The 25,035-nt window shown below is 40.5% G+C and overlaps 1 protein-coding gene across 1 annotated transcript in view; it reads left to right on the top strand.

Annotated features, from left to right (window-relative positions):
* The window catches only part of cabcoco1 (ciliary associated calcium binding coiled-coil 1), a 52,883-nt gene that overhangs the window by 14,583 nt on the left and 13,265 nt on the right, over window positions 1–25,035 (top strand). The window contains exon 5 of the mRNA XM_078224308.1: window positions 22,554–22,626. Within this exon, the coding sequence (XP_078080434.1) occupies window positions 22,554–22,626 (73 nt within the window). The remainder of the gene's footprint in view (window positions 1–22,553; window positions 22,627–25,035) is intronic.

Below are 25,035 nucleotides of genomic sequence, written 5' to 3' on the forward strand. Positions count from 1 at the left end.
CACTTTTAGACTTTTCTGGAAGGCGATGTCACACACTATCTAAATTTTCTAACCATTGTATTGGCAAATTTTGCAAATGGGGATTTGATTGGAGAACCTTCTAACTCTGCTTCATTGTATTGAAATTCTTTTCCTTTTCTCATAACCAAAAGAACACTATTTGGTTGACCAGCTTCCCAGTCATAGCACGGCTTTAGCATATTTATATGACATACACTTTGGCACTTCCTTCTAAATGGGGCATAAATCACATCATTTACTGCACTGAGTTTCCTTTTAACATAGAACATAGAACATAGAACAGTACAGCACAGAACAGGCCCTTCGGCCCACGATGTTGTGCCGAGCTTTATCTGAAACCAAGATCAAGCTATCCCACTCCCTATCATCCTGGTGTGCGCCATGTGCCTATCCAATAACCGCTTAAATGTTCCTAAAGTGTCTGACTCCACTATCACTGCAGGCAGTCCATTCCACACCCCAACCACTCTCTGCGTAAAGAACCTACCTCTGATATCCTTCCTATATCTCCCACCATGAACCCTATAGTTATGCCCCCTTGTAATAGCTCCATCCACCCGAGGAAATAGTCTTTGAACGTTCACTCTATCTATCCCCTTCATCATTTTATAAACCTCTATTAAGTCTCCCCTCAGCCTCCTCCGCTCCAGAGAGAACATTCCTAGCTCCCTCCAAACCAGGCAGCATCCTGGTAAATCTCCTCTGCACTCTTTCCAGCGCTTCCACATCCTTCTTATAGTGAGGTGACCAGAACTGCACACAATATTCCAAATGTGGTCTCACCAAGGTCCTGTACAGTTGCAGCATAACCCCACGGCTCTTAAACTCCAACCCCCTGTTAATAAAAGCTAACACACTATAGGCCTTCTTCACAGCTCTATCCACTTGAGTGGCAACCTTTAGAGATCTGTGGATATGGACCCCAAGATCTCTCTGTTCCTCCACAGTCTTCAGAACCCTACCTTTGACCCTGTAATCCACATTTAAATTAATCCTACCAAAATGAATCACCTCACATTTATCAGGGTTAAACGCCATTTGCCATTTTTCAGCCCAGCTTTGCATCCTATCTATGTCTCTTTGCAGCCTACAACAGCCCTCCACCTCATCCACTACTCCACCAATCTTGGTGTCATCAGCAAATTTACTGATCCACCCTTCAGCCCCCTCCTCTAAGTCATTAATAAAAATCACAAAGAGCAGAAGACCAAGCACTGATCCCTGTGGCACTCCACTAGCAACCTGCCTCCAATCCGAAAATTTTCCATCCACCACCACCCTCTGTCTTCGATTACCTATCCAATCGGCCAACTTTCCCTCTATCCCACACCTCCTCACTTTCATCATAAGCCGACCATGGGGGACCTTATCAAACGCCTTACTAAAATCCATGTATATGACATCAACTGCCCTACCTTCATCAACACACTTAGTTACCTCCTCAAAAAATTCTATCAAATTTGTGAGGCACGACTTACCCTTCACGAATCCGTGCTGACTATCCCGGATTAATCCGCATCTTTCTAAATGGTCATAAATCCCATCCCTAAGGACCTTTTCCATCAATTTACCAACCACCGAAGTAAGACTAACCGGTCTATAATTACCAGGGTCATTTCTATTCCCTTTCTTAAACAGAGGAACAACATTCGCCATTCTCCAGTCCTCTGGCACTATCCCCGTGGACAGCGAGGACCCAAAGATCAAAGCCAAAGGCTCTGCAATCTCATCCCTTGCCTCCCAAAGAATCCTAGGATACATTTCATCAGGCCCAGGGGACTTATCGACCTTCAGTTTATTCAAAACTGCCAGGACATCCTCCCTCCGAACATCTATTTCCTCCAGCCTATTAGCCTGTAACACCTTCTCTTCCTCAAAAACATGGCCCCTCTCCTTGGTGAACACTGAAGAAAAGTATTCATTCATCACCTCGCCTATCTCTACTGACTCCATACACAAGTTCCCACTACTGTCCTTGACCGGCCCCAACCTCACCCTGGTCATTCTTTTATTCCTAAGTAAAAAGCCTTGGGGTTTTCCTTGATCCGACCCGCCAAGGACTTCTCATGTCCCCTCCTAGCTCTCCTAAGCCCCTTTTTCAGCTCATTCCTTGCTGACTTGTAACCCTCAATCGAGCCATCTGAACTTTGTTTCCTCATCCCTACATAAGCTTCCCGCTTCCTTTTCACAAGACATTCCACCTCTTTCGTGCATCATAATATCAGCCACTAAGGTTTGCCTTCAGTGGCTCACCCAGCAAAGATAATATCAACACCTTATCCCAGGTGGAAAAGATCGAGCTTTTGCTCTCTTATCCACTTGGCCTTTCGTCATTCATTGGAAAATCTTAAGATGCTGTCAAGCTATAGCACATGCTTTTGACAGCTTCTCTCTAAAGTTGGACACAACCAAAAAACATGATTTTGTTCTTTCCAGGCAGTCATTCTTTCTTTGATGAATTTAAATGGGCCCCACACTTTGTGCCCAAAGACTAACTAGAAAGGACTAAATCCTGTGGATTTGTTGGATGCGCCTCTGATGGCGAGTAACAAAATGAAACTCCTTTATTCCAATCTTCAACATGTTTTATACAATCGACCGTGATCATGCTTTTAGGGTTTGATGGAATCTCTCCAAAGCCCATTGGGTCTGGGGGTTATAGGCAGGTGTACTAATCTGTTTAATTCCCAAACTATGCATTGCCTCCTTGAATATGTTCAACATAAAGTTTGATCCTTCAGATTGAATCTCTTGGACAACCCATATCTGATAGAGAAACGAATCAACCCGCCAATTATGACAAGAGAAAATGCTGGAAAATCTCAGCAGGTCTGGCAGCATCTGTAAGGAGAGAAAAGAGCTGACGTTTTGAGTCCAGACGACCCTTTTTCAAAGCTAAAAGGTGTAGAGAGTGGGAGATATTTAAACTGCCGGGAATGAAAGATGAGCCATAGCCACAAAAACAAGGGGAAAGGCTGCTAATGGCAGCCCACAGAGAGAATAAAAGGTGTGAATGGCCAAACGGCGGAGAAGCTGAAATCAGAGGGTAAACTGTGACAGGTGAAGATGTGGGGGGGAGGTGGGGATGGGTGGGAGAGAGGTAAAATTGAGAAAAGGGGGGGAAAGGGGAAGCAAAGGGGGATAAAATAGGGGGAAAGAGTAGGGGGGAAAATAAATAAGGAAAGACAATAAAGAAGTAAGAGGTGGAGAACGGTTACAAAATACAATGAAATGAAAACAAAAGGGCCAAGGTGGGGTAGAGCTAATCACCTGAAGTTGGTGAATTCGATGTTGAGACCGGAAGGCTGTAAAGTGCCGGAAGATGAGATGCTGTTCCTCCAGTTTGCGTTGAGCTTCACTGGAACATTGCAGCAGGCCAAGGACAGACATGTGGGCATGGGAGCAGGATCGCATGTTAAAATGGCAAGCAACGGGAAGGTCAGGGGATTGTGCACAGACCTTCACAGTGATTTTCTTCAAGGTGATTGCCTCTGGGAATCTGGTGGATAAATCCATAATAATTGAAAGATATTGATGCCCGGTTTTAGTCTTATATAGAACCGTATTAAATGGTTCATCAAAAGCAGATATTGGGATCAATGGCATAGGTCTAATTGGCAGCTGGGGCTTCCCAACTAGCTGACAGGTCTTACAATATTCCACTACATCTCTATGCAGTCCTGGCCAATGAAAGTGTCTCATTATCTTAACCTGAGTTTTCTTTATTCCTGCTATTGGGCAATTCTTAAAATATCTCTGTGATAATCAGGAGGCACCACAATTTGATGGACTACTGCCCACTCCTCATACGCAGGACTCTGAGAAAGCCTCTGCTCCTTCATCGAAAGGCCATCTTTTAGCTGGTAACCCTGCTGAATTCATCCTCAGAGTAAGCTGATTGACACAGCCCTGAAAACCAAGGTCTATCTGTTTGGGCCTTCACCGATGAATTTCAGCTAACTAATTTTGCCTCACTATGGTCCAGGTTTTGATTGTAAAAATTAGAATTTATGATGTATGACCAACATTTCAAAACAAATGAAATCAAGGACCTTCATATTTGGAACAAAATATTACATTGAGACATAGCCCTCCTACAGGACCTTGAACAATTACTTTGTACATTCATTTCAATTTGTTAATCAACGCAATGGGTGATTACCTGCATCAATCCTTTTAATTTGAGGGATTTTAAGTCTCTCCAGCATTTGTTTCAAACCAGCAAGGTCAATCCATGACCATTTCTTTCAATTTTTGTAGAATTTGCATTATCCCACAGGCTTTGGTTATCTACATAACATTCAATTTGTACACTATTTTCAATACAGCCATTGTACAGAATCTCACAGAATGTTTGATAAATAGAATCCCATACCACTGTCTCGATGAGAACCACTGTTTCGAAAGCCAGAGTGCTTTGCCAACCTTTTTTTATAATCTTAGTTCCCAAGCTAAAGGACATTCTCATTCTGAGTCATCAGAAATATTAAAATAGCTGTACTAGTTTGAACTCCATCTGAAGATTACCATCGATTAAAAATGACTAGCTTCATGTTCTTTGGGTCACCTAATGATGGAAACATAAGTGAACATTTCTCAAAATTTAATTATTTTAATGTATTTGCCCTTAAAGCATTCTCTATTTTAGAGTGTTTCATCACAGCAGTTAATTCCTACACATCAAAACTAGTATTTGGTTTAGTTTGACTAACTTTACAAGCTTCACATTATTCTGTCTCTTCTTTAGATATACTGCCATCTTTCTGTGGTGACCTCGTACGATTAACTGCGATGAGAAACAGTGATTTAAACTTACTTCCAGACCTACTTTGCTTAATACCTAAACCAATATATAAGCCCCATAAGCCTGACTCCCAATGTTAAATTCGACTTCAATCTTATTAATAACACATTTCTCAAATCCTGCACAATCACCTCATAAAAAATCGACATGCATTATGCAGCTGCTTGCAGTTTTCCTTTATGCTGCCAGTAAAACATTGCAGGATCTATTTTGAGTTGAACCAAACCTATTTTCAATAAAACAAATCACACTTGAAAAATATCACAACCTGGTGGTATCGTTTAGGCCAAAGAAGTATTTGTTTAATCTGAAAAGTTTTTCTTTGCATCTGCTGCTACTTTGACACTTACAAAAACACTTCTCTCTGAAAAGTATTCCCCTGCGGAAATGTAACTTTATGTTGACTTTATCTTGACTCAACGATTATGTGGCTAAAAAAGGCCAAAAAGATTAAGATTACTTTCCCAACTGTGAATTGCTCCACTCTAACGCCTGTATCATCACTCTTCAAAACCACGAGCGACTAGCCTTGCTCCAGCCATACAAGTCCCACCTGCAGGGAATTTTTCAGTACAAGTCCTATGTGTGGTAAGGCTAGTTGACCCTTATACCTGATACTTCAGAATAAATTCCAAACACTCTCCAATATCTAACTCCCTTTGTTTTACTTGTTTACATTTACAACTTCTCAGAGTCCAAGATCTTATTATTCTGATTAACCTCAATAGTTTGATTGCCATGTTTGATAAATGATGTCTTACAATCAAGAACTACTATCTCACCAGGGCCTTCCATCCCCTACAGCCTTTTTTTTTCATACTATACTAAATATTATTTAAATTCTGTCTCAAATGGTCTTTTAGAAAACCTCACCGCTCTCCAAATTTTCTCCAAGGATCTCAGCCTAATGAAAGCCTGTCTGCTTGTTTGCAAAACATTAAAATGTACAAAGAAAATTGAACCAATATATTACCTTCTAGTGAAGGAGGTCTATCACAGAACAGAAAGCGATGTGGAATTTTACACATGGACTAATTACTTCAGGACATAAAAAATAGGAGCAGGAGTAGTCCTTCAAGCCAGCTTCGCCATTCAATACAATCGGCTGACCTTGGCTTCAACTCCATTTTTCCGCCCGCTCCCCATATCCCTTGATTCCCTGAGAGACAAAGAATCTTAGAAAATGGGATAACCTTTCATTCTTCTAACCGCCAGAGAATATAACTGAGAGGGTCCATCTTCTCAACCACCTGGAGTGAATTCTTTGCATGAATCACCTATGACAGGATGATTGTGAATTTGTGATTTTGGTTTATCAGCTAAAATTATGTGCAGCATTTCATTGATCATCACACAATTCCTTTCACAGAGTCCATTGCTGAAAAAACTTTCAGCTGCGATATTCAGAAATGTGATTTTCGTGCTTTCACATGTTTCAGTGTTCATCATTGGCAAATTCCCCTGCAGTGTTCATCATTGGCAAATTCCCCTGCAGTGTTCATCATTGGCAAATTCCCCTGCAGTGTTCATCAGGAATTTAGCTGCTGTCCCAAGTCTAGTCCATATCCATTTCTCCATGATTTTCTCAGTAATAACCCTTTATCCTTTCTTTGTATTATTGAAGAGAGACTAAATCTACTCGCTAGGTTTATAAAATGTAGAATGAAAGCATTTTGGTCTTTGTCCTGCGCAATTTGATTTGTGGCAACCGCCTTGTTAAATGCCCCATGGCAATGGAAGTTGCATAGAAACGTAGAAGATAGGAACAGGATGAGGCCATTTGGCCCTTCGAGCCTGCTCCTCCATTCATTACGATCATGGCTGATCGTCAACTCAATAGCCTAATCCTGCTTTTGCCCCATAATGTTTGATTCATAAGAACATAAGAACATAAGAAATAGGAGCAGGAGTAGGCCATCTAGCCCCTCGAGCCTGCCCCGCCATTCAATAAGATCATGGCTGATCTGACGTGGATCAGTACCACTTACCCGCCTGATCCCCATAACCCTTAATTCCCTTACCGATCAGGAATCCATCCATCCGCGCTTTAAACATATTCAGCGAGGTAGCCTCCACCACCTCAGTGGGCAGAGAATTCCAGAGATTCACCACCCTCTGGGAGAAGAAGTTCCTCCTCAACTCTGTCTTAAACCGACCCCCCTTTATTTTGAGGCTGTGTCCTCTAGTTTTAACTTCCTTACTAAGTGGAAAGAATCTCTCCGCCTCCACCCTATCCAGCCCCCGCATTATCTTATAAGTCTCCATAAGATCCCCCCTCATCCTTCTAAACTCCAACGAGTACAAACCCAATCTCCTCAGCCTCTCCTCATAATCCAAACCCCTCATCTCCGGTATCAACCTGGTGAACCTTCTCTGCACTCCCTCCAATGCCAATATATCCTTCCTCATATAAGGGGACCAATACTGCACACAGTATTCCAGCTGCGGCCTCACCAATGCCCTGTACAGGTGCATCAAGACATCCCTGCTTTTATATTCTATCCCCTTCGCAATATAGGCCAACATCCCATTTGCCTTCTTGATCACCTGTTGTACCTGCAGACTGGGCTTTTGCATCTCATGCACAAGGACCCCCAGGTCCCTTTGCACGGTAGCATGTTTTAATTTGTTTCCATTGAGATAGTAATCCCATTTGTTATTATTTCCTCCAAAGTGTATAACCTCGCATTTCTCAACGTTATACTCCATTTGCCATATCCTCGCCCACTCACTCAGCCTGTCCAAATCTCTCTGCAGATCTTCTCCGTCCTCCACACGATTCACTTTTCCACTTATCTTTGTGTCGTCTGCAAACTTCGTTACCCTACACTCCGTCCCCTCCTCCAGATCATCTATATAAATGGTAAATAGTTGCGGCCCGAGTACCGATCCCTGCGGCACGCCACTAGTTACCTTCCTCCAACCGGAAAAACACCCATTTATTCCGACTCTTTGCTTCCTGTCGGATAGCCAGTCCCCAATCCACTTTGACACACTACGATTCGTCCCAAGTGCTACATCCAGCTGCCTCTTGAATACATTCAATGTTTTGGCATCAACTACTTCCTGTGGTAATGAATTCCACAGGCTCACTACACTTTGGATGTAGAAATGTCTCAGGCCCTAGAGAATTATCTGTCTTCAATCCCATCAATTTTCCCAGCACCATTTCTCTACTAATATTGATCTCCCTCAGTTCTTCCCCCTCACTAAATTTTGCATTCTCCAACATTTCTGGCATCCGATTTGTGTCCTCTTTTGTGAAGACATAACCAAAGTATGTATTCAGTTGCTCAGCCATTTTTTTGTCTTCTATTATACATTCCCCTGTTTCTGTTTGTAGGGGACCTACATTTGTCTTCACCAACCTCTTTCTCTTCATGTATCTATAGAAACTCTTAGAGTCAGTCTTTATGTTCTCTGCAAGCTTACTTTCGTACTACATTTTCTCCTTCTTTATCAATCCCTGGTCTTCCTTTGCTGAATTCTAATTGCTCCCAGTCCTCAGACCTATTATTTTTCTTGGCCAATCTGTATGCTTTCTTAGATTGGACACGCTCTCTAATTTCCTTTGTAAGCCATGGATTGGCTCTCTTACCCATTTTGCTTTTGTGCCAGACCGGAATAAACAGTTGCTGCAGTTCCCCATGCATTTCTTGAATGTTTGCCACTGTCATCCCTTTAAGTAACTGTCCCCAATCTATCAAGGCCAACTCACGCCTCATATCCTCATAGTTTCCTTTATTAAGATTCAGCACCCTTGTCTCCAAACTTTAAGACTTTGTTCTTTTTCCTTCCGAGTTTAGAAATAGAATCATTGAATGGTTATAGCACAGAAAGGGGCTGTTGAACTGCCATATCCTTGCTGATTTTCTGCAAGAAAAACTGCAAGTACTGCCTGCCTTTACCCTGTAGCTGGGAATTATTTTCACCTCAATTGATTATCCAATTCTCTTTTGAAAGACATCAAACTCTCAGGCAGTGCACTCCAGATCCTAACCACATGCTGTGTAAAATGTTTTCTTTCATGCCACTTCATACCACTGTTGCTTTTACCAATCACCTTAAATCGGTGTCCTCTGGTCTTCAAACTATCTCCCAGTAGGGAGTTTCTTCCTTTCTATTCTGACTGGAACCCTCATGATTTTAAACACCTCTCTCAGATCTCCTTTTAATCTTCTTTTCTCCAAGAAGAACAGCCCCAGTGTTGCGGGGTTTTTTCTGACACTAAGTAATGCCAAAACTTCAGCTAATACAAAGACTCGTGAAGTCAGTATCCTGATTAAAGACGCATCTTTATTTGACCAACGATTGTTGGGAGAGATAGTATTGGGCAGTCCAACACTTCTCTGAGAGAAGGCCCTGAGCATTCCAATATCACTCGAAAGTTACAATCCACCAGACAGGACAATTATACATTTTTGAGTTCGCTTTTCCCACCTTCCCGTTAGTTATGGACCAGTCATCATTAGAACAAATCAATCATTGTTGTCATATACCTTAGTCAATTAAATTCTACCCTCTGACATCATGGGATTTCATTGGTCTGTAGAATCTGGATGCTTCTCCCCCTGTCGCTTAGCTATTGAGTTCTCACCAACTTGATTAAATCAGCAGTCAAGTCAGACAGTTGATATTCCCATGTCTGAGAAGCACTGTCTTATCAGTACAAATTGAACAGCTCTATTCATACTATGGCTTTGGGAACCCATACTAGTTGTAACTTATGCTGATAAGAATATACACATTCTGTGGTTTCATTGTTCTAAAGAATGTGGTTTGTCTCACTAAGTCTTTCTCCCATCATGCTGTTGGGCAGCCTGGTTTTGGCTAAGGTGCACAGATCACTTTTAAAAATAAATCTGAAATACATTTTAAAATCTAAAATACATGTTTGAATCAAAAATACTTGTTCAAATCTCTTACTTGTTTAAATCTCTTACTGTGATTATGTGTGTCTTTATGCAGGCAGTACCCCTGTTAGTTTGATCTTAAGTCATTTCACTTGGTGCTAGTAGTTTTATTAGCTAGTAGTTTTATTAGTGTCTTAAATCCCTGATTATTTGAAATTTCTCTAACACCCAGATTTCCAATCTATCCCTACAACTAATAGTCTTTCATGCCTGAGTTTATTCTCGTAAACCTTTTCTGCATTCTCTCTAAAGCCTTCTAATTATTTTAAAGTGTGATACCCAGAATTAGACACAATATTTCAGTTGAGGTTAAAACAGTGGTTTATAAAAGTTTGTCGTAACTCCTCTGACCTTGTACCATAGCGCTTGTACTGTATGACTTTATTTATATAGGCTAAGATGCCATTGTCAACAAAACGAAGGAGATTGTCATCGACTTCAGGAAGTGTAAAGGAGAACATGCCCCTGTCTACATCAACGGGGACGAAGTAGAAAGGGTCGAGAGCTTCATGTTTTTAGGTGTCCAGATCACCAACAACCTGTCCTGGTCCCCCCATGCCGACACTATAGTTAAGAAAGCCCACCAACACCTCTACTTTCTCAGAAGACTAAGGAAATTTGGCATGTCAGCTACGACTCTCACCAACTTTTACAGATGCACCACAGAAAGCATTCTTTCTGATTGTATCACAGCTTGATATGGCTCCTGCTCTGCCCAAGACCGCAAGGAACTACAAAAGGTCGTGAATGTAGCCCAATCCATCACGCAAACCAGCCTCCCATCCATTGACTCTGTCTACACTTCCCGCTACCTCAGCAAAGCAGCCAGCATAATTAAGGACCCCACTCACCCCGGACATTCTCTCTTCCACCTTCTATCAGGAAAAAGATACAAAAGTCTAAGGTCACATACCAACCGACTCAAGAACAGCTTCTTCCCTGCTGCTGTCAGACTTTTGAATGGACTTACCTTGCATTCAGTTGATCTTTCTCTACACCCTAGCTATGACTGTAACACTACATTCTGCACTCTCTCGTTTCCTTCTCTATAAATGGTATGTTTTGTCTCTATAGTGCGCAAGAAACAATACTTTTCACTGTATGTTAATACATGTGATAGTAATAAATCAAATCAAATCAATTTACCCCTTTAACCCACTTTCTCAACCTGCCCTGCCACATTCAAAAATTTGTATGCGTATACCCTCAATCTCTACGTTTCTGCAACTTATTCTATCCTTACCTCTCCTCCCCCTTCCTCAAAATCCATCAGTTCACATTTCTTGGAGTAAATTTCATCTGCCATGTTTCTGCACATTCCACCAGCTTTTCTTAGTCCCCTTGAAGTCTATCACCATCTCCTCACAGTTCACAATCTTTCAAAGTTTTGAAGTTGTGCCTTGTATATTTAACTCTAGGCTATTAATATATATCAGGTAAACCAGTGGTCCTTGTACTAATCTCGGAGCTCACAATCTCACCATTTCGATAATGTGCATCTTCCTTATTCTTCCTGTGAAAATGGGGTGAATCGCACTTGTCCACATTATGCTCCACTTGCCAGATCTTTGCTCACTCACTTCACCTAACTATATCCTTTTGTACCTTCTTTATGTCATAGAATCCCTACAGTGTAGAAGGAGGCCATTCGGCCCATCGAATCTGCACCGACAGCAGTCCAACCCAGGCCCTATCCCCGTAATCCCACCTATTTACCCTTGCTAATTCCCCTGACACTAAGGGGCAATTTAGAATGGTCAATCCACCTAACCGCACATCTTTGAACTGTGGGAGGAAACCAGAGCACCTGGAGGAAACCCACGCAGACACGGGGAGAACGTGCAAACTCCACACAGGCAGTGACCCGAGGATGGAATTGAACCCAGGTCCCTGGAGCACTAACCACTGTGCCACCGTGCCGTGTCCTCTTCACAACTTATTTTCTTATCTCTCTTTATGTCATCAACAAATTTGGCAATCAATCCCTTCATCAAAGTAATTTATATAAATTGTAAACAGTCGAGGTCACAATACTGATTCCTAAGGCAAAAGAAAAAGACCCAATTGTGCCTCTGCTTCCTGTTGGCCAGCCAATCTTCTATCCATGCCAATATGTTACGCCTGTAACATGAGCTTTTATTTTCCACAATAACCTTTGATGTAGCACTTTATCAAATGCATTCTGAAAATCTAGATACAGTATACACCAGTTCCCCAGGGTGTATATTCCCGGCAGATTAAGATGGACTGCTGCCCCGCCCTTTCAAATGCTTGTTTGCTTTGTCTTGTTTTCCTTTCGGCTGTATATTTTTAATTGATGAGTTGCAACCAATGAGAAAATGATACCATGCTATATTTAGGATTTTAAAGAGCCGGAATAATTGAAGGAGCAGTTAACTGTGAATGTAGGGCATTGGCAGACAGTTGCAATCCTAGGCTTAGCTATGAATTGATATTAACATATGTAACATGTTTTATGTAAAAAAAACCAAAAGTGCTGGAAATATTCAGCAGGTCAGGCAGCATCTCTGGGGAGAAACAGAATTGTCATTTCAGGCCGGGACGGCCTTTTATATGTTCTGATGAAAGGTCAGTGACCTGAAACTCTTTCTCATCATCTATGTAGCCTGACCTGAGTGTTTCCAACTGTTCTTGTTTTTATTTCAGATTTCCACCATCTGCAGTATTTTGCTTTTGTAACATGTTTTGCTTCAAGCAGAGAAGATTTTGATCTCTCTCTCTCTCTCTCTCTTTCCCCTCCTCTCTGGAAAAGATTGCTCGATGGCATCCTTTGTGTCATCCAGCAAGATTTTTTTCTAGCAATGAATGATGTCTTTCTAGTTCTATCCAATATGTGGAAAGTTGCCAGATGGAGAGATTCTGCTGCCCAGTGTAGTGCCATGGTGTCATGCAGTGTATGGCACACGCTATGGCCCTATTGTGGCTCATCTCAGCCAGCCTGTTTTCCTTTCAGATTGTTCATTCTTGTCCAACCAGCCTTGTCCAGTGACAAAACATTGTGTGGACTTTGTGATAGATTGTCCCCGCTATTGTGACCCTGCCTGGTTGAGATAGTTGTGTTAACCTGGGAATCCCACTGCTCCTTGACAGCGTGTTAGGTATGCATTGACTTGTATCCATTCCCTTAATAGGGTAGTTCATACTGCACTCAAAGGCCAACCATGGCAGAGCAAGCTCTCAATGACATTTTTGTATTATTTATTACCTCATTTTAGAACAAAGAATTCTTTTCAGAGTGTTTCTAACAGAGCACAGCGTACATTGTTGCTCGTGTAGTTATAACTGCAAATCTTTATGAACTGAAGCAGTATTTCAAAAAATGATGTGTAATGGGCAGTCCTAATTTCCGTCAGTGTGCAAGTTTTTCAAAGTTGTTCCAGCCGTAGATTGCTGTGTTAGAAATAAGTTTAAAAGAAGTGGTGGAACTGCATGACCTACTGGTGAATGACTCAGTTTACATTCTGGTTAATGAGTGGGAGGAATATTCATTTCTGGAATAATTTCTAGAAAACCTCAATGACTGATGACATGTCTAGTCTTAGTCACCACTAGATGTGTATAGTTCTTCTTTGTTACTGACCGCTGTACAAAATATGCAGCAGTTGCCAATGATTGACTACAGACAAGCTCCTTTATAATCATACAATAGCCAAACACTGCAAATCAGGAAATGCTGGAAGTATTGTGCAGGTGAGGCAGCGTCTGTCGCAAGAGAAACAGTTAATTTTTCAGGTCTGACTTTTCATCACTACTAGGAAAAGTAGAAATGTAATAAATTTTGAGCAAGTGAAAGGAGGAAAAAGAACAAAAGTGAATTTTGTGATAGGGTGGGAGGTTAAATAACAAAATGGGTCATTATCCCTTAAGGGGTTAAAGAGTAAACCTTTTAGAACTGAGGTGAGGAGAAATTTCTTCACCCAGAGGGTGGTGACTGTGTGGAATTCACTTCCACAGCAAGTAGTTGAGGCCAAAACATTGTCCAATTTCAAGAAGAAATTAGAGATAGCTCTCGGGGTTAAAGGGATCAAGGGATATGGGGGGAAGGGGAGAACAGAATATTGAATTCAATGATCAGCCATGATCAAAATGAATGGCCTACTCCTGCTTCTAGTTTCTATGTAATTGTAGGTGCAAAGCCAAAGAGAATGGTAAGGAAATAGTAAAGGAACAAAAGATGTGTCTTGAGAAGATGTGAATAGCAGAATGATAAACAGCTGCCATCCAAAATCAAAAACAGTGCCAGGGACTCGGATTCAATTCTGGCCTTGGGTTACTCTTTGTGTGGAGTTTGCACGTTCTCCCCGTGTCTGCATGGTTTTCCTCCGAGTGCTCCGGTTTCCTCCCACAGTCCAAAGAATGTGTGGGTTAGGTTGATTGGCAATGTTAAATTAACCCTTAGTGTCAGGGAGAATGGCAAGGTAAATATGTGAGATTATGAGGATAGGGCCTGGGTGGGATTGTTGTCAGTGCAGACTTGATTTGCTGAATGGCCTCTTCCTGCACTTGTAGGGATTCTATGAAAAACAAGAGAAAACCAAAAGCAAAGAAAAAAGTAACAAAATGGGGCAGAAGTAATAGTCTGAAATTGTTGCAATCATATTCTTCCAGTAGGCTATAATGTGTGTAATCGAAAGATTAGGTGCAGTTTCTTGAGCTTACGTTGAGCTTCATTGGAACATCGTACAAGGACAAAAAGGTTACAGCATGAGAGCAAGGTGTAATATTAAAATGGCTGGTAACCAGAAGCTCGAGGTCACACTTGTGGCCTGAATGGAAGTGTTCACAAAGCTATTGCCCATTGTGCATTTGATCTCCCAGCGTTGCGCAGACTGCATTGTGGACATAGTATATTGAATTGGAAGGCGCACATGTAAATTGCTGTCTCACCGAGAAGGAGTATTTGGAGCCTTGGACAGAAAGGAGGCAAAAGGGCAAATGTTGCATTTCCTGTGCTTGAATGGAAAGGTGCTGTGAGAAGAGGAAAGGATGTTAAGGCGATTGAGGAGTAAACCAGAGTGTTGTGGGGAGATCCATCCTTCAGAATGCTGAAAGGGGAAGGGAGGGGAAGATGCATTTGGTGTGGTATCATGCTGGAGACTTTGCCCACGTTACATCTTTGGAGCAATCTGGTCAAAATTTGCTATTTTTTTAATAGAGTAGATGGAGAAAAACTATTTACACTGGCAGGTGGATCAATAACCAGAGATGGGAGATTTTAAATCATTGGTAAAAGATCTAAATGTGAGGTGAGGAGAAAGGTTTTACTCAAGAGCTGTCGGAATCAGGCACGCTTGACTTGGAAAGGTGGTAGAATCATAGAAACCCTACAGTGCAGAAAGAGGCCATTTGGCCCATCAAGTCTGCACCGACCACAATCCCAACCAGGCCCTACCCACTTATCCCTACATATTTACCCGCTAATCCCTCTAATCTATGCATCTCAGGACACTAAGGGGCAATTTTAGCATGGCCAATCAACCTAACCCGCACATCTTTGGACTGTGGGAGGAAACCGGAGCATCCGGAGGAAACCCACGCAGACGCAAGGAGAATGTGCAAACTCCACACAGACAGTGACCCGACCCGGGAATCGAACCCAGGTCCCTGGAGCTGTGAAGCAGCAGTGCTAACCACTGTGCTACCGTGCCGGTAGATGTCGATTCGATAAATATTTTTAGAAAGGAATTGGACGGGTGCTCGAGGATGAGGAACTTGCACAGTTATGGACAAAAAGCAGGAATGTGGACTAAGAGCCAGCACAGGCAGAGTGAGTTGTATAGCTTCCTTCTGTGCTGTAAGTTTCTCTGATTTTATAACAGCTTTTATCACCTTATATATCTCATTTTGTTTCATAATCATCCCTATGAAGCACTCTGGGGTGCTTTACCATGTTAAAAGCAATATATAAATGCAAGTTGTTTTGTTGTTGATGATGCAGAAGATGAAGAAGAATGTTGACAATCCGACAATTGCCATTCTCCTACTTAGTTTAACAATAATCCTGTCTATCGTGAAGAATTTATTGGGCCACAGTTTGACATCAAAATACTAGTGCAGCTCATGGCACCTGTCAACATTTATGTTTAAATCGCACAATAACTTCAGACAAGGACAGATATGTAGTTAAATGTGAAAATACAGAAGTTGCTGCCTGAGATTGCTGCTCTACCATTAGCCTCTTGAAAATGATATCTTGCTGTCTGATTCACATTCAAATGCACTGACTACTTTAAGTTTCTGTTCTTGCATGGTAAATACAAATGCAAAATTTTATAAGATTATGTTTTGGAATAGTGCCATAAATTTAGTGTAAAATTAAGGGAGTCATGTGATCCGTTCTGAATTGTGGCTGACAGCAGGCCTGGTGTTAGGGATTAAAGGGAGGCCCAAGTTGCTTTGCTGGAAAGAAGGTATAGCTGTCACACTTTGAGACAATGGCAGCAGCAGCTGTGTTTACAGCAGTTAAACTGCTAGTTTCCAAAGTTGCAGGGAAAAGTTGAGAATGTCAGGTTGTAAACCATTATATTTTAAACTGTCCATTCACTTTCAAGATAAAGGCAGTTTGGGGTCTCAAGGATAGCGGCATTGCTACCTTGATACAAGGCCCATGTCATTCACAGTGCTGTGGAGGTGGACATTGAGAGCGGATAGATTTCAAAGATATCCTGGAAACTCTGAAACGCAATCAGTCTGCCAGGATCCAGGAAATACAGAGCATCTAGAGAGACCATTTCACCATCCTTAACGCTGGTGGAATTTTCCCGTCCCGCCACGGTGAACGGAGATTTGACTGGCCACCAAATTCTCCGACTTTGCTGCAGCGGGAGTGTGGCGGACGGGAAAAGGATTTGAAACAAGACTAGAAGATTTGCTTTGCTTGCGCTAAAAGGAGATTCACCAGAACAAAATCCTTGCAGTGAAAGACCGCTCTCGGGCTCAAAGTTATCACAATGGAAAAGAAAAGGAACCAAAGTAAATCCTTGGGGACTATTAATCACTTTGGATAAAACTGGGTCTGGGAAACTTGAATGACTATTTAACGGACTTAGTATACCTGTGAAATAGGTTTTTGATTGTGTTAAAAGTAAAATGAGAATGTTTTGTTCTGTAAAGTAAGTTGTCTACAACAATACTGTAATGTTTAATCAATTGTGCTTTTAGTCTCTTACAGTAAATGTTTTAAATATGAAATCATGTGTTATCCTTTCAGCTAGCAATTGGAAGTTTGAATTTCTTTTTTTTAAGTTTATCGGTCTCTATGGGAATTGTAAAATATAATCTAAACTTGCCACAGAAAGTTAAGGTTTGTCCATTTTAGTCTGTGTATTTTTAATGTTATGCTAAATGTGAATTACTGCACAACAACCTCTCTAATTCTGGAAATTAACTTTTATAAGTGTGAAGTATCATTCCTTCAGTTTTTAATTGCTGTTGGGATAATTTTTTATTTTCTTTCTCTATAATCCTTTTTTTTTTCCACTTTCTCTCGCCAATCCAATCTTTCTTGCCTCCTCGATTCTAGACCTGATTTGACATGGAATTTATTATTCTTGCACTTTCTGGTTCAGACTCTGCAGTTCATTATCAGTTCTTCATTTAAGGAGATGCACAGTTGCTTGCCCTATTCAGACAGGTCCCAGATGGCCATGTAATGGGTGCTGTGCTCTTTTGATCTCTCACTTACAGCACATGCAAAAGCTCATAGAACTTAAATGCCCTGGGGCAAATCTTATTAATGACAGTGCCGTTCATTCCCCAGCTAAAGTCAATTCTGGATTTTGTTGGACGACTTTCATATTTTGTTATATTCATGTTAGGAGTAAATTGTCAATTTGACCCATCTACATGTTATCTGTTAAAGTATATTGTTTGCTTGGCCTTGCCTTTAGGCATTATTCTATTGCATACTCAAGTAGAGCTGGTACCTTTTTATTATGGGATCCTCAGTTCTAATGTTATCTCTTAAGTTTACTGATCCTTGGGTTTGACATTTTCTTGTTGTGGTATACAGTATACTGCATAATTGGGTATTTGCTGTAACAAGCATCTTTTAAAGAACATGATACGCCACAAGGCCACTACAGCCCTTTGTGAGGCTATGTTCTGTCTACTTGCTTTGTTGTACTGATTTCTTCAATTTTATCATAAATATACTTCATAATAACATGACATTTTGTAAATGATGATCTCTTGCAAAGAATTAAAACAAAATATGTTATGCAAGTTTTATCCATGTTAATATCTTTTTGCTGATTCATGGAATTGCATAGTATTTATGCATGCTGCACGCGAGTCTCCTCCTGCTCCAGTAACATCATCGCAACCTTCGCATACCCTTCGATCTATTAATCTCAATACTTTTGTGGCTTCTCTTTCAATGTATCTATGAGTTTGCACCAACCACTTTATTAGCACATTCCACATTTTAATCACACCTCTGAGTGCTAACATTTCTCCTGAATTCCCTATTGATTTGATTTGATTTATTATTGTCACATTTATTGGGATACAGTGAAAAGTATCATTTCTTGCGCGCTATACAGACAAAGCATACTGTTCATAGAGAAGAAAAGGAGAGAGTGCAAAATGTAGTGTTACAGTCATAGCTAGAGTGTAGAGAAAGATCAACTTAATGCGAGGTAGGTCTATTCAAAGGTCTGACGGCAGCAGAGAAGAAGCTGTTCTTGAGTCGGTTGGTACGTGACCTCAGACTTTTGTATCTTTAATAGTAATAATCTGACATTTACAGCCCCAGGTTTTTGGAAGTAGATTTAGCTTCTCCACCTACTCAATCGAATTCCTTCAAAATTTAAAAGACCTCTGTTGGGTCATGTGGTGAACCATCGTTGGGTCCCACTGGATAGTACTGAGCCAGGGTCTGGCCAGTACTACAAGGATGTACGTATGTTACTGTTGGGTTGTGCTACTTGTTGCTGTTGGGGTTAGGGTGGGGTTGTTACACCTTTGTACTGTAGTGTTGTGGTACATCCCAGTCGGGTTCCGCCTCCTGGGAGAGGTATAAAAGTCCCTGCTCTGGCTGGGACCCCTCAGTCTGGGATCGTGTATATAATTATTGGCTGCTTCATTACAGTAAATAAAAGCCTTTATTTCCCGAGCATCTAGCCTCGTGTTTGATAACGCGCATCAGGTCACTCACTCCTCGGCCTTCTCAGAAAAGAGTTTCAGCCTGGTCAGTCTTTCCTGAGGTTGTATCCTCTCAGCTGTGATGTCATCTCGTAAATCTTCTTTGTGTTTCTACGTCCTTTATATTTATCCTAATACGGTGATTATATTATCATCCAAAATCATACTTTTTATTCAAAAATTTTGCTTTCTACACATTTGGAAACATTTTATGGGAAAGAGCCCCAGGCTTGCTGCTATGCTTAATCGCATGGAAATTACAAAATGGATACACATTCAGCTAAATCAGTCCATGTTGGTGTTTATCCTCCAAACAAACAACAATATTAATAGATAAAGACTCAAAATTGAGGAACTGAAATGAACAGTGATGTGAGAAATGTTTCATACTTGAACTTTACTCCTGATGTAGGTTTATTCAGAACCTGTGTTTTTAATCCTGCATCTGTTGTTGGCGAAACCAGTAAGAGGTACCTTCATGATGTCTATGATAGAAAATGAAGCATTCGTGTCTTATTTCAATTCATTAGTAGCCCCTTTAACTAACTTACAATGTTGTGCATCTTAAAAACCCGCTGCATTCAAAATCACATGGGGAGATGGAGAGAAGAGACTTCAGTTTGTAGGGTAATCCAAAGCGCGAAGTGTACACGGTGCACTGGGATATCTCTCATTCCCCCGTTGCTGGGGACCTTACATGATCCTCGCTGGTGAGGACCTCCACCGGAAAGGTCGTTCAGATAAGTGAGCCCCGGCAATTGCGTCCCGGCCTCACTAATATTATTAAATTGAAGTAGTGAATATTTAAGTTAGCCTTGGTGCGAGTCTGATTACCCCAGCAGAACGCGGTCAGTAATATTGCAAGAGGCGAGAAACTGGGCGCAAAGCGAGTTTTTTGCCTCTCGCCCAATCTTATTGGCCTGCCACACCGATCGACCAACATGACAAGCCGGTATGATCACCCACTGTAGATTTGTTGAGAGGCCACGTATAAGCAATACGCCTGGAGATCATGAATTATGCCTTAATTTTTAAAATTTGACAGTTGCCAGTAGTTTATTTAAGTTTAGAAAGTCTCATTAAATGCTTAGATAATATTGAAGCAATCTTTTATGTTGATATGTAGTGAATAATAGAAAGTGTCAAAGTGCTTTGGATTTTTATTCAGTTTTTCCAAATCCTTTCCAGTTGAAGTTCTAAATGGCTTCCTGTATAGATATGAACAATTGCAGAAGCAAAGCTTCATGATATGTGTGCAATTCATGTACTTTAGTTCTTGGCCATTAGTAGAAAACAGCTGTTAAGCTGTGTTAAGCCTTCAAAATTGTGCCTGGGCATGATTACCCCATGCTCATTGACTACAACATAGGCAGCACATAATTCATACTGCTTGCTGTTTTAAATGATTTCAACATCCAGCCAGTGCTAACCACATTGGTGATTGGCTGCACATCCAAAGCAAAGGACCAAAATTGTGACTAGCTAGCATTAGTTAAGGCTTGCCCTTGCTGCTTTTAAAGGGAAGATGCAGGTGTTGGCAGTCCACTGGGAACTGAATCCTACATGGGAAAGACTGAAAAATAGCCTGGCATGGGAGAGCATGAGATTCAAAGTTTTTTGGCACTAGATTGAGGTGTTTGTGGTGGAGGTGAAAAGGACAAGTTATATCCAATTTCTGCAGGAGGCTCCAGACACTTACTGAGAAGGTAGCAGAAACAGATAGCCTGGAAGTCAATACCAGAAGTTGAGCCTTGAGTACTTGGATACAGTGCAAGAAGTTCAATCACCTCCAATGAGTACTCGAGATGGATGAATCATAATGAATCAGATAAAATGACTGTGTTGGTAAATCTCCAGTCACTCACAAAAGTATTCATTCTTCATGCAAAACTTTTGACAGCAAGTGTCGGCAAGCTATTTAACTGCAGGGGCATTTCATTGATTCCCATCTCCTCTTCATCTAACATCAGTGTCCACTTCTAGCAGGGATCATTGAACAGTGATCAGGAAGTGGGTCCATGCACAGCTTTGACCTCCCCAATCAAGCAACACTGTGACCTACTGTAGGGCCCAAATCCTAGACCTAGCTGAAGCAAGTTAACTTGGGTTAGGCAATGAACCTGGAACGTTACTGGTCTTAATGTTCAGCTGCTTTCTGCATTAACCATCATGGTCAACAAATAAATTTGATTTATTATTGTCACATGTATTAACATACAGTGAAAAGTACTGTTTCTTGCGCCTTATACAGACAAAGCATATCGTGCATAGAGAAGGAAAGGAGAGAGTGCAGAATGGAGTGTTACAGTCATAGTTAGGGTGTGTAGAGATCAACTTAATGTGAGGTAGGTCCATTCAAAAGTTTGATAGCAGCAGGGACGAAGCTGTTTTTGAGTCAGTTGATATGTGTCCTCAGACTTCTGTATATTTTTCCCGATGGAAGAAAGTATGTCCGAGGTATGTGGGGTTTTTGATTATGCAGGCTGCTTTTCCAAGGCAGCGGAAGTGTAGACAGTGTAAGTGGATGGGAGGCTGGTTTGAGTGATAGACTGGGCTTCGTTCACAACCCTTTGTAGTTTATTGCAGTCTTGGACACAGAGCAGGAGCCATACCAAATTGTGATATCACTGGAAAGAATGCTTTCTATGATTCTTCTGTAGAAGTTGGTGAGAGTTGTAGCGGACATGCCAAATTTCCTTAGTCTCCTGAGAAAGTAGAGGCATTGATGGCCTTTCTTAACTATATAGCGTCCGCATGGAGGGACCAGGATAGGTTATTGGTGATCTGGACATCAAAAACTTGAAGCTCTGGAGCATTTCTACTCCGTCCCCATTGATGCAGGCAGGGGCATGCCCTCCACTATGCTTCCTGAAGTCGATGACTATCTCCTTCATTTTTTTGACATTGAAGGAAGATTATTGTCGTTGCACCAGTTCACCAGATTCTCTACCTCTTTCCTGTACTGTGTCTCGTCATTGTTTGAGATCCAACCCACAACGGTGGTGTCATCAGCAAACTTGAAAATTGAGTTGGAGGGGAATTTGGCCACACAGTCAGGGGAGTATAAGGAGTACAGTAAGGGACTGAGGACCCAGCCTTGTGGAGCACCGGTGTTGAGGATGATCGTGGAGGTGGTGTTGTTGCCTATCCTTACTGACTGTGGTCTGTGTGTTAGGAAATCTAGGATCCAGTCGCAAAGGGAGGAGTCGAGTCCCAGACGATGAAGTTTGGAGATGAGTTTTGTAGGAGTAATGGTGTTAAAGGTTGAGCTGTAGTCTATGAATAAGAGTCTGACATAGGTGTCTTTGTTATCTAGGTGTTCTAGGGTTGAGTGTAGGGCCAGGGAGATGGCATCTGCTGTGGACCTGTTGCGGCGATAGGCGAACTGTAGTGTTTCCAAGCAGTCTGGGAGGCAGGAATTGGTTTGTGCCATGACTAACCTTTCTAAAATCAATTGCCTTCGGGTATGTCAATTATGAACATTTGCATTTTTGTCATATTTGTTTGAAAATGTTTTATTTCTTGTGTATAATAGATATTGCTGTTTAGGGTATGTTTCAGTATACATTTAATGTAATTTCAATATTTAATATTGTGTTTTTTTTAGAAAACTTAAGTTCATTTTATATTGACTGAATCTTTTTTCCTAGTTTATTTCAGCATTACAAACTGTATGAGTTCCTTTTCCATCAAACTCCAGATATAGAGATTCTAGACAGAAAGGTCAGTAGTCAATAATTGTTTTCTTAAAAATGCATCATCACTGTTCTCTCCTCCCTTGTCCTGGAACAAAGAGATTAAATATAACTCTTCAGCAAGTCCAGGTGAAATTAGCCAGTCTGGAAATCTAATGTGGAACCTTCTTGTCTGTTCAATGTCTACCCTTGTTTGGCCATTAAGTCATTAACTTCATTTAACATTAACTAAGATAAAGTGCACAAAGTCTGAGCAAAAATATAACTGTGAAATTGTACACATCAGAATTTTAATAAGAGTGTTTCATTTTATTTGTATGGTAAAAGAGGATTTTTTATGCATTAGTTTGTATATCTTACAATGGCAGCACAATTCCAAAAATAGAATTAAAGGCTTAAATGGTTTTTCTTTGAACTACATGATGGAACGTTATGTTTTGGGGAAAATCTGGTCTCGCTGCATAGTATAAAGTTTGGTCTTTCTTGCTGTTGCTTTTGCTGATACCAAAATTCCAGATGTCAGTATTCACAGCATTCTTATTTTAGAAACAGAGACTTGATCAATACTATAAGGGAGCAAAGTATTATTACATGAAAGGTATGAAAGGAATTATCTTTATGAAAACAAGGATCTTTGGGGCTGAAAGTTTATTTTCTTCAGTATCCTTATTTTAAAATGTGTTGTAGAAAATTAAAGAGAATCATTTGAAGAAATATAAAAATTATCTACTTCATTTAATCCTATTTCAGGTATTATCCACCCTTATTCCAACAGCTGCGACTCAGTTCACAAAATGTTTGTGTCTCTTGGAATATTTCCTGTAGTTTTAAAAAATGAAAAGTCATCCAGAGCTACCCTCCTCAGAAAGAAAAGAAATGAACACTTTAGTAGGTTTGATGAACAACAGTTATTTGACCTCAATTAAAAAGAGTCTAAGTTATCCTGTGCATGTGGCAACTCATGTTGCGTGCATGTTTTTCTGGACTGCAGACAATTTATTTTACATTTTAAGAATTGGCCCACTCTACAGTTCAAGGAAATAGTCTGATAATTAAAGGAAGGGCATTGAACTTGGATAAAGACCAGAGTGTTTCCTGCTTTTGTTTCAATCTGTCCTCTGAATGCTTAAACTTTAATCCTATATTCAAATTTCTTAACTGTTCTAAACTGCCAAAATATATGCATTAAGAGGTTTGACAAAAATTCAACTGTTTGCTTTGAAAACAATTTGTCAAACATTCAAAAACATACAAGGTTTTGTTGCACATTTGTTAATAGCTTTTTTAAAATTACTTTGAAGATCAAAAGAATTTGATAGTCGCTGTGTTGTTAAACCAGAGATAATTTTGTTGTACTGAACCAATAAATGAAGGAAGTTGTTATTTAAAAAACACTGGCTTACAAAATGATGAAGCAAGTTTTACAGTATTAGCTGGAATGAATGGGTGTTCCTGCTGATGCTAATAACCCCTATATATAGGTTGGTGTTTAATATTCCGGGTATTGCTGAATTAAATCTTGATTTCTTCAGACTAGGAAGACTGCATTGAATACTTTTCACAATTTAAAGAATATATTATATTTATGTAGGAATTGAATTTTATGGAACTGTGAAGCAAGGCTTGAAATAAACTCTACTGAAATGTCCTAAAGAAATTTCTCTTTGATTAGGCTTTTGTTCCCTCTTGAATCTCTTCCCTCTCGCTCATTTCAATCTTGGTGTACACTCCCTGTAAAGTATTTTGAGATGTCTCTTTGTGCGTAATCAGCACTTCTACTGTTCTTATGTTCTTAAATTATTTCATACAAGTTTGCCTTCTGTCTAGATTTACCCTTGTGTTTGGCCAACTCCTGCTCTTGAATTTTATGAAATCGTACAGTCATGAATCTGAAATTGAAGACAGGTTATTTAGGACATATTTGTCAAGGGTGATTTACTATATTGTCAGTCACATTTTAAATGGGATTAAATTTAATTAGTTTCATATTAATTATTTCATTTTCCGGATTTTCAAAAAGGAAAATTTGATTGAAAGGAATGACTTCTGTTACCATGCCCCAGTGGTTTAGAAGGTCTCTAAGCACCATAGGATTTCATTACATTACTCATTAATTGTAGTATTTTTTTAAAGAAACCCTCAAAACAAGCCATTTTGCTTAAAGCGAGTGACAGTGATAGGCTATTGAATAATGATTGACCATTTATTTCCCTGAGTATAATGACATGGAGCCAACTATCACAGTAAACATGCTCGCTAAAAATTGAGATCCCAGACTATTAACTGACAGTGGGAGTGGTTCAGAAGTCTGAAGTTTTACCATTACTTAAAAATGCAACAAAATTAATTATATATCTAGTTGTCATAGATATAAAGGGTTGTAAATTATAGGGAGAAAAATCGCCTGACTGAAGGACTGAAATTTGTGAAGGAAGTA

Source organism: Mustelus asterias, chromosome 11 (assembly GCF_964213995.1).
Source record: "Mustelus asterias chromosome 11, sMusAst1.hap1.1, whole genome shotgun sequence".
Lineage (NCBI taxonomy): Eukaryota > Metazoa > Chordata > Chondrichthyes > Carcharhiniformes > Triakidae > Mustelus > Mustelus asterias.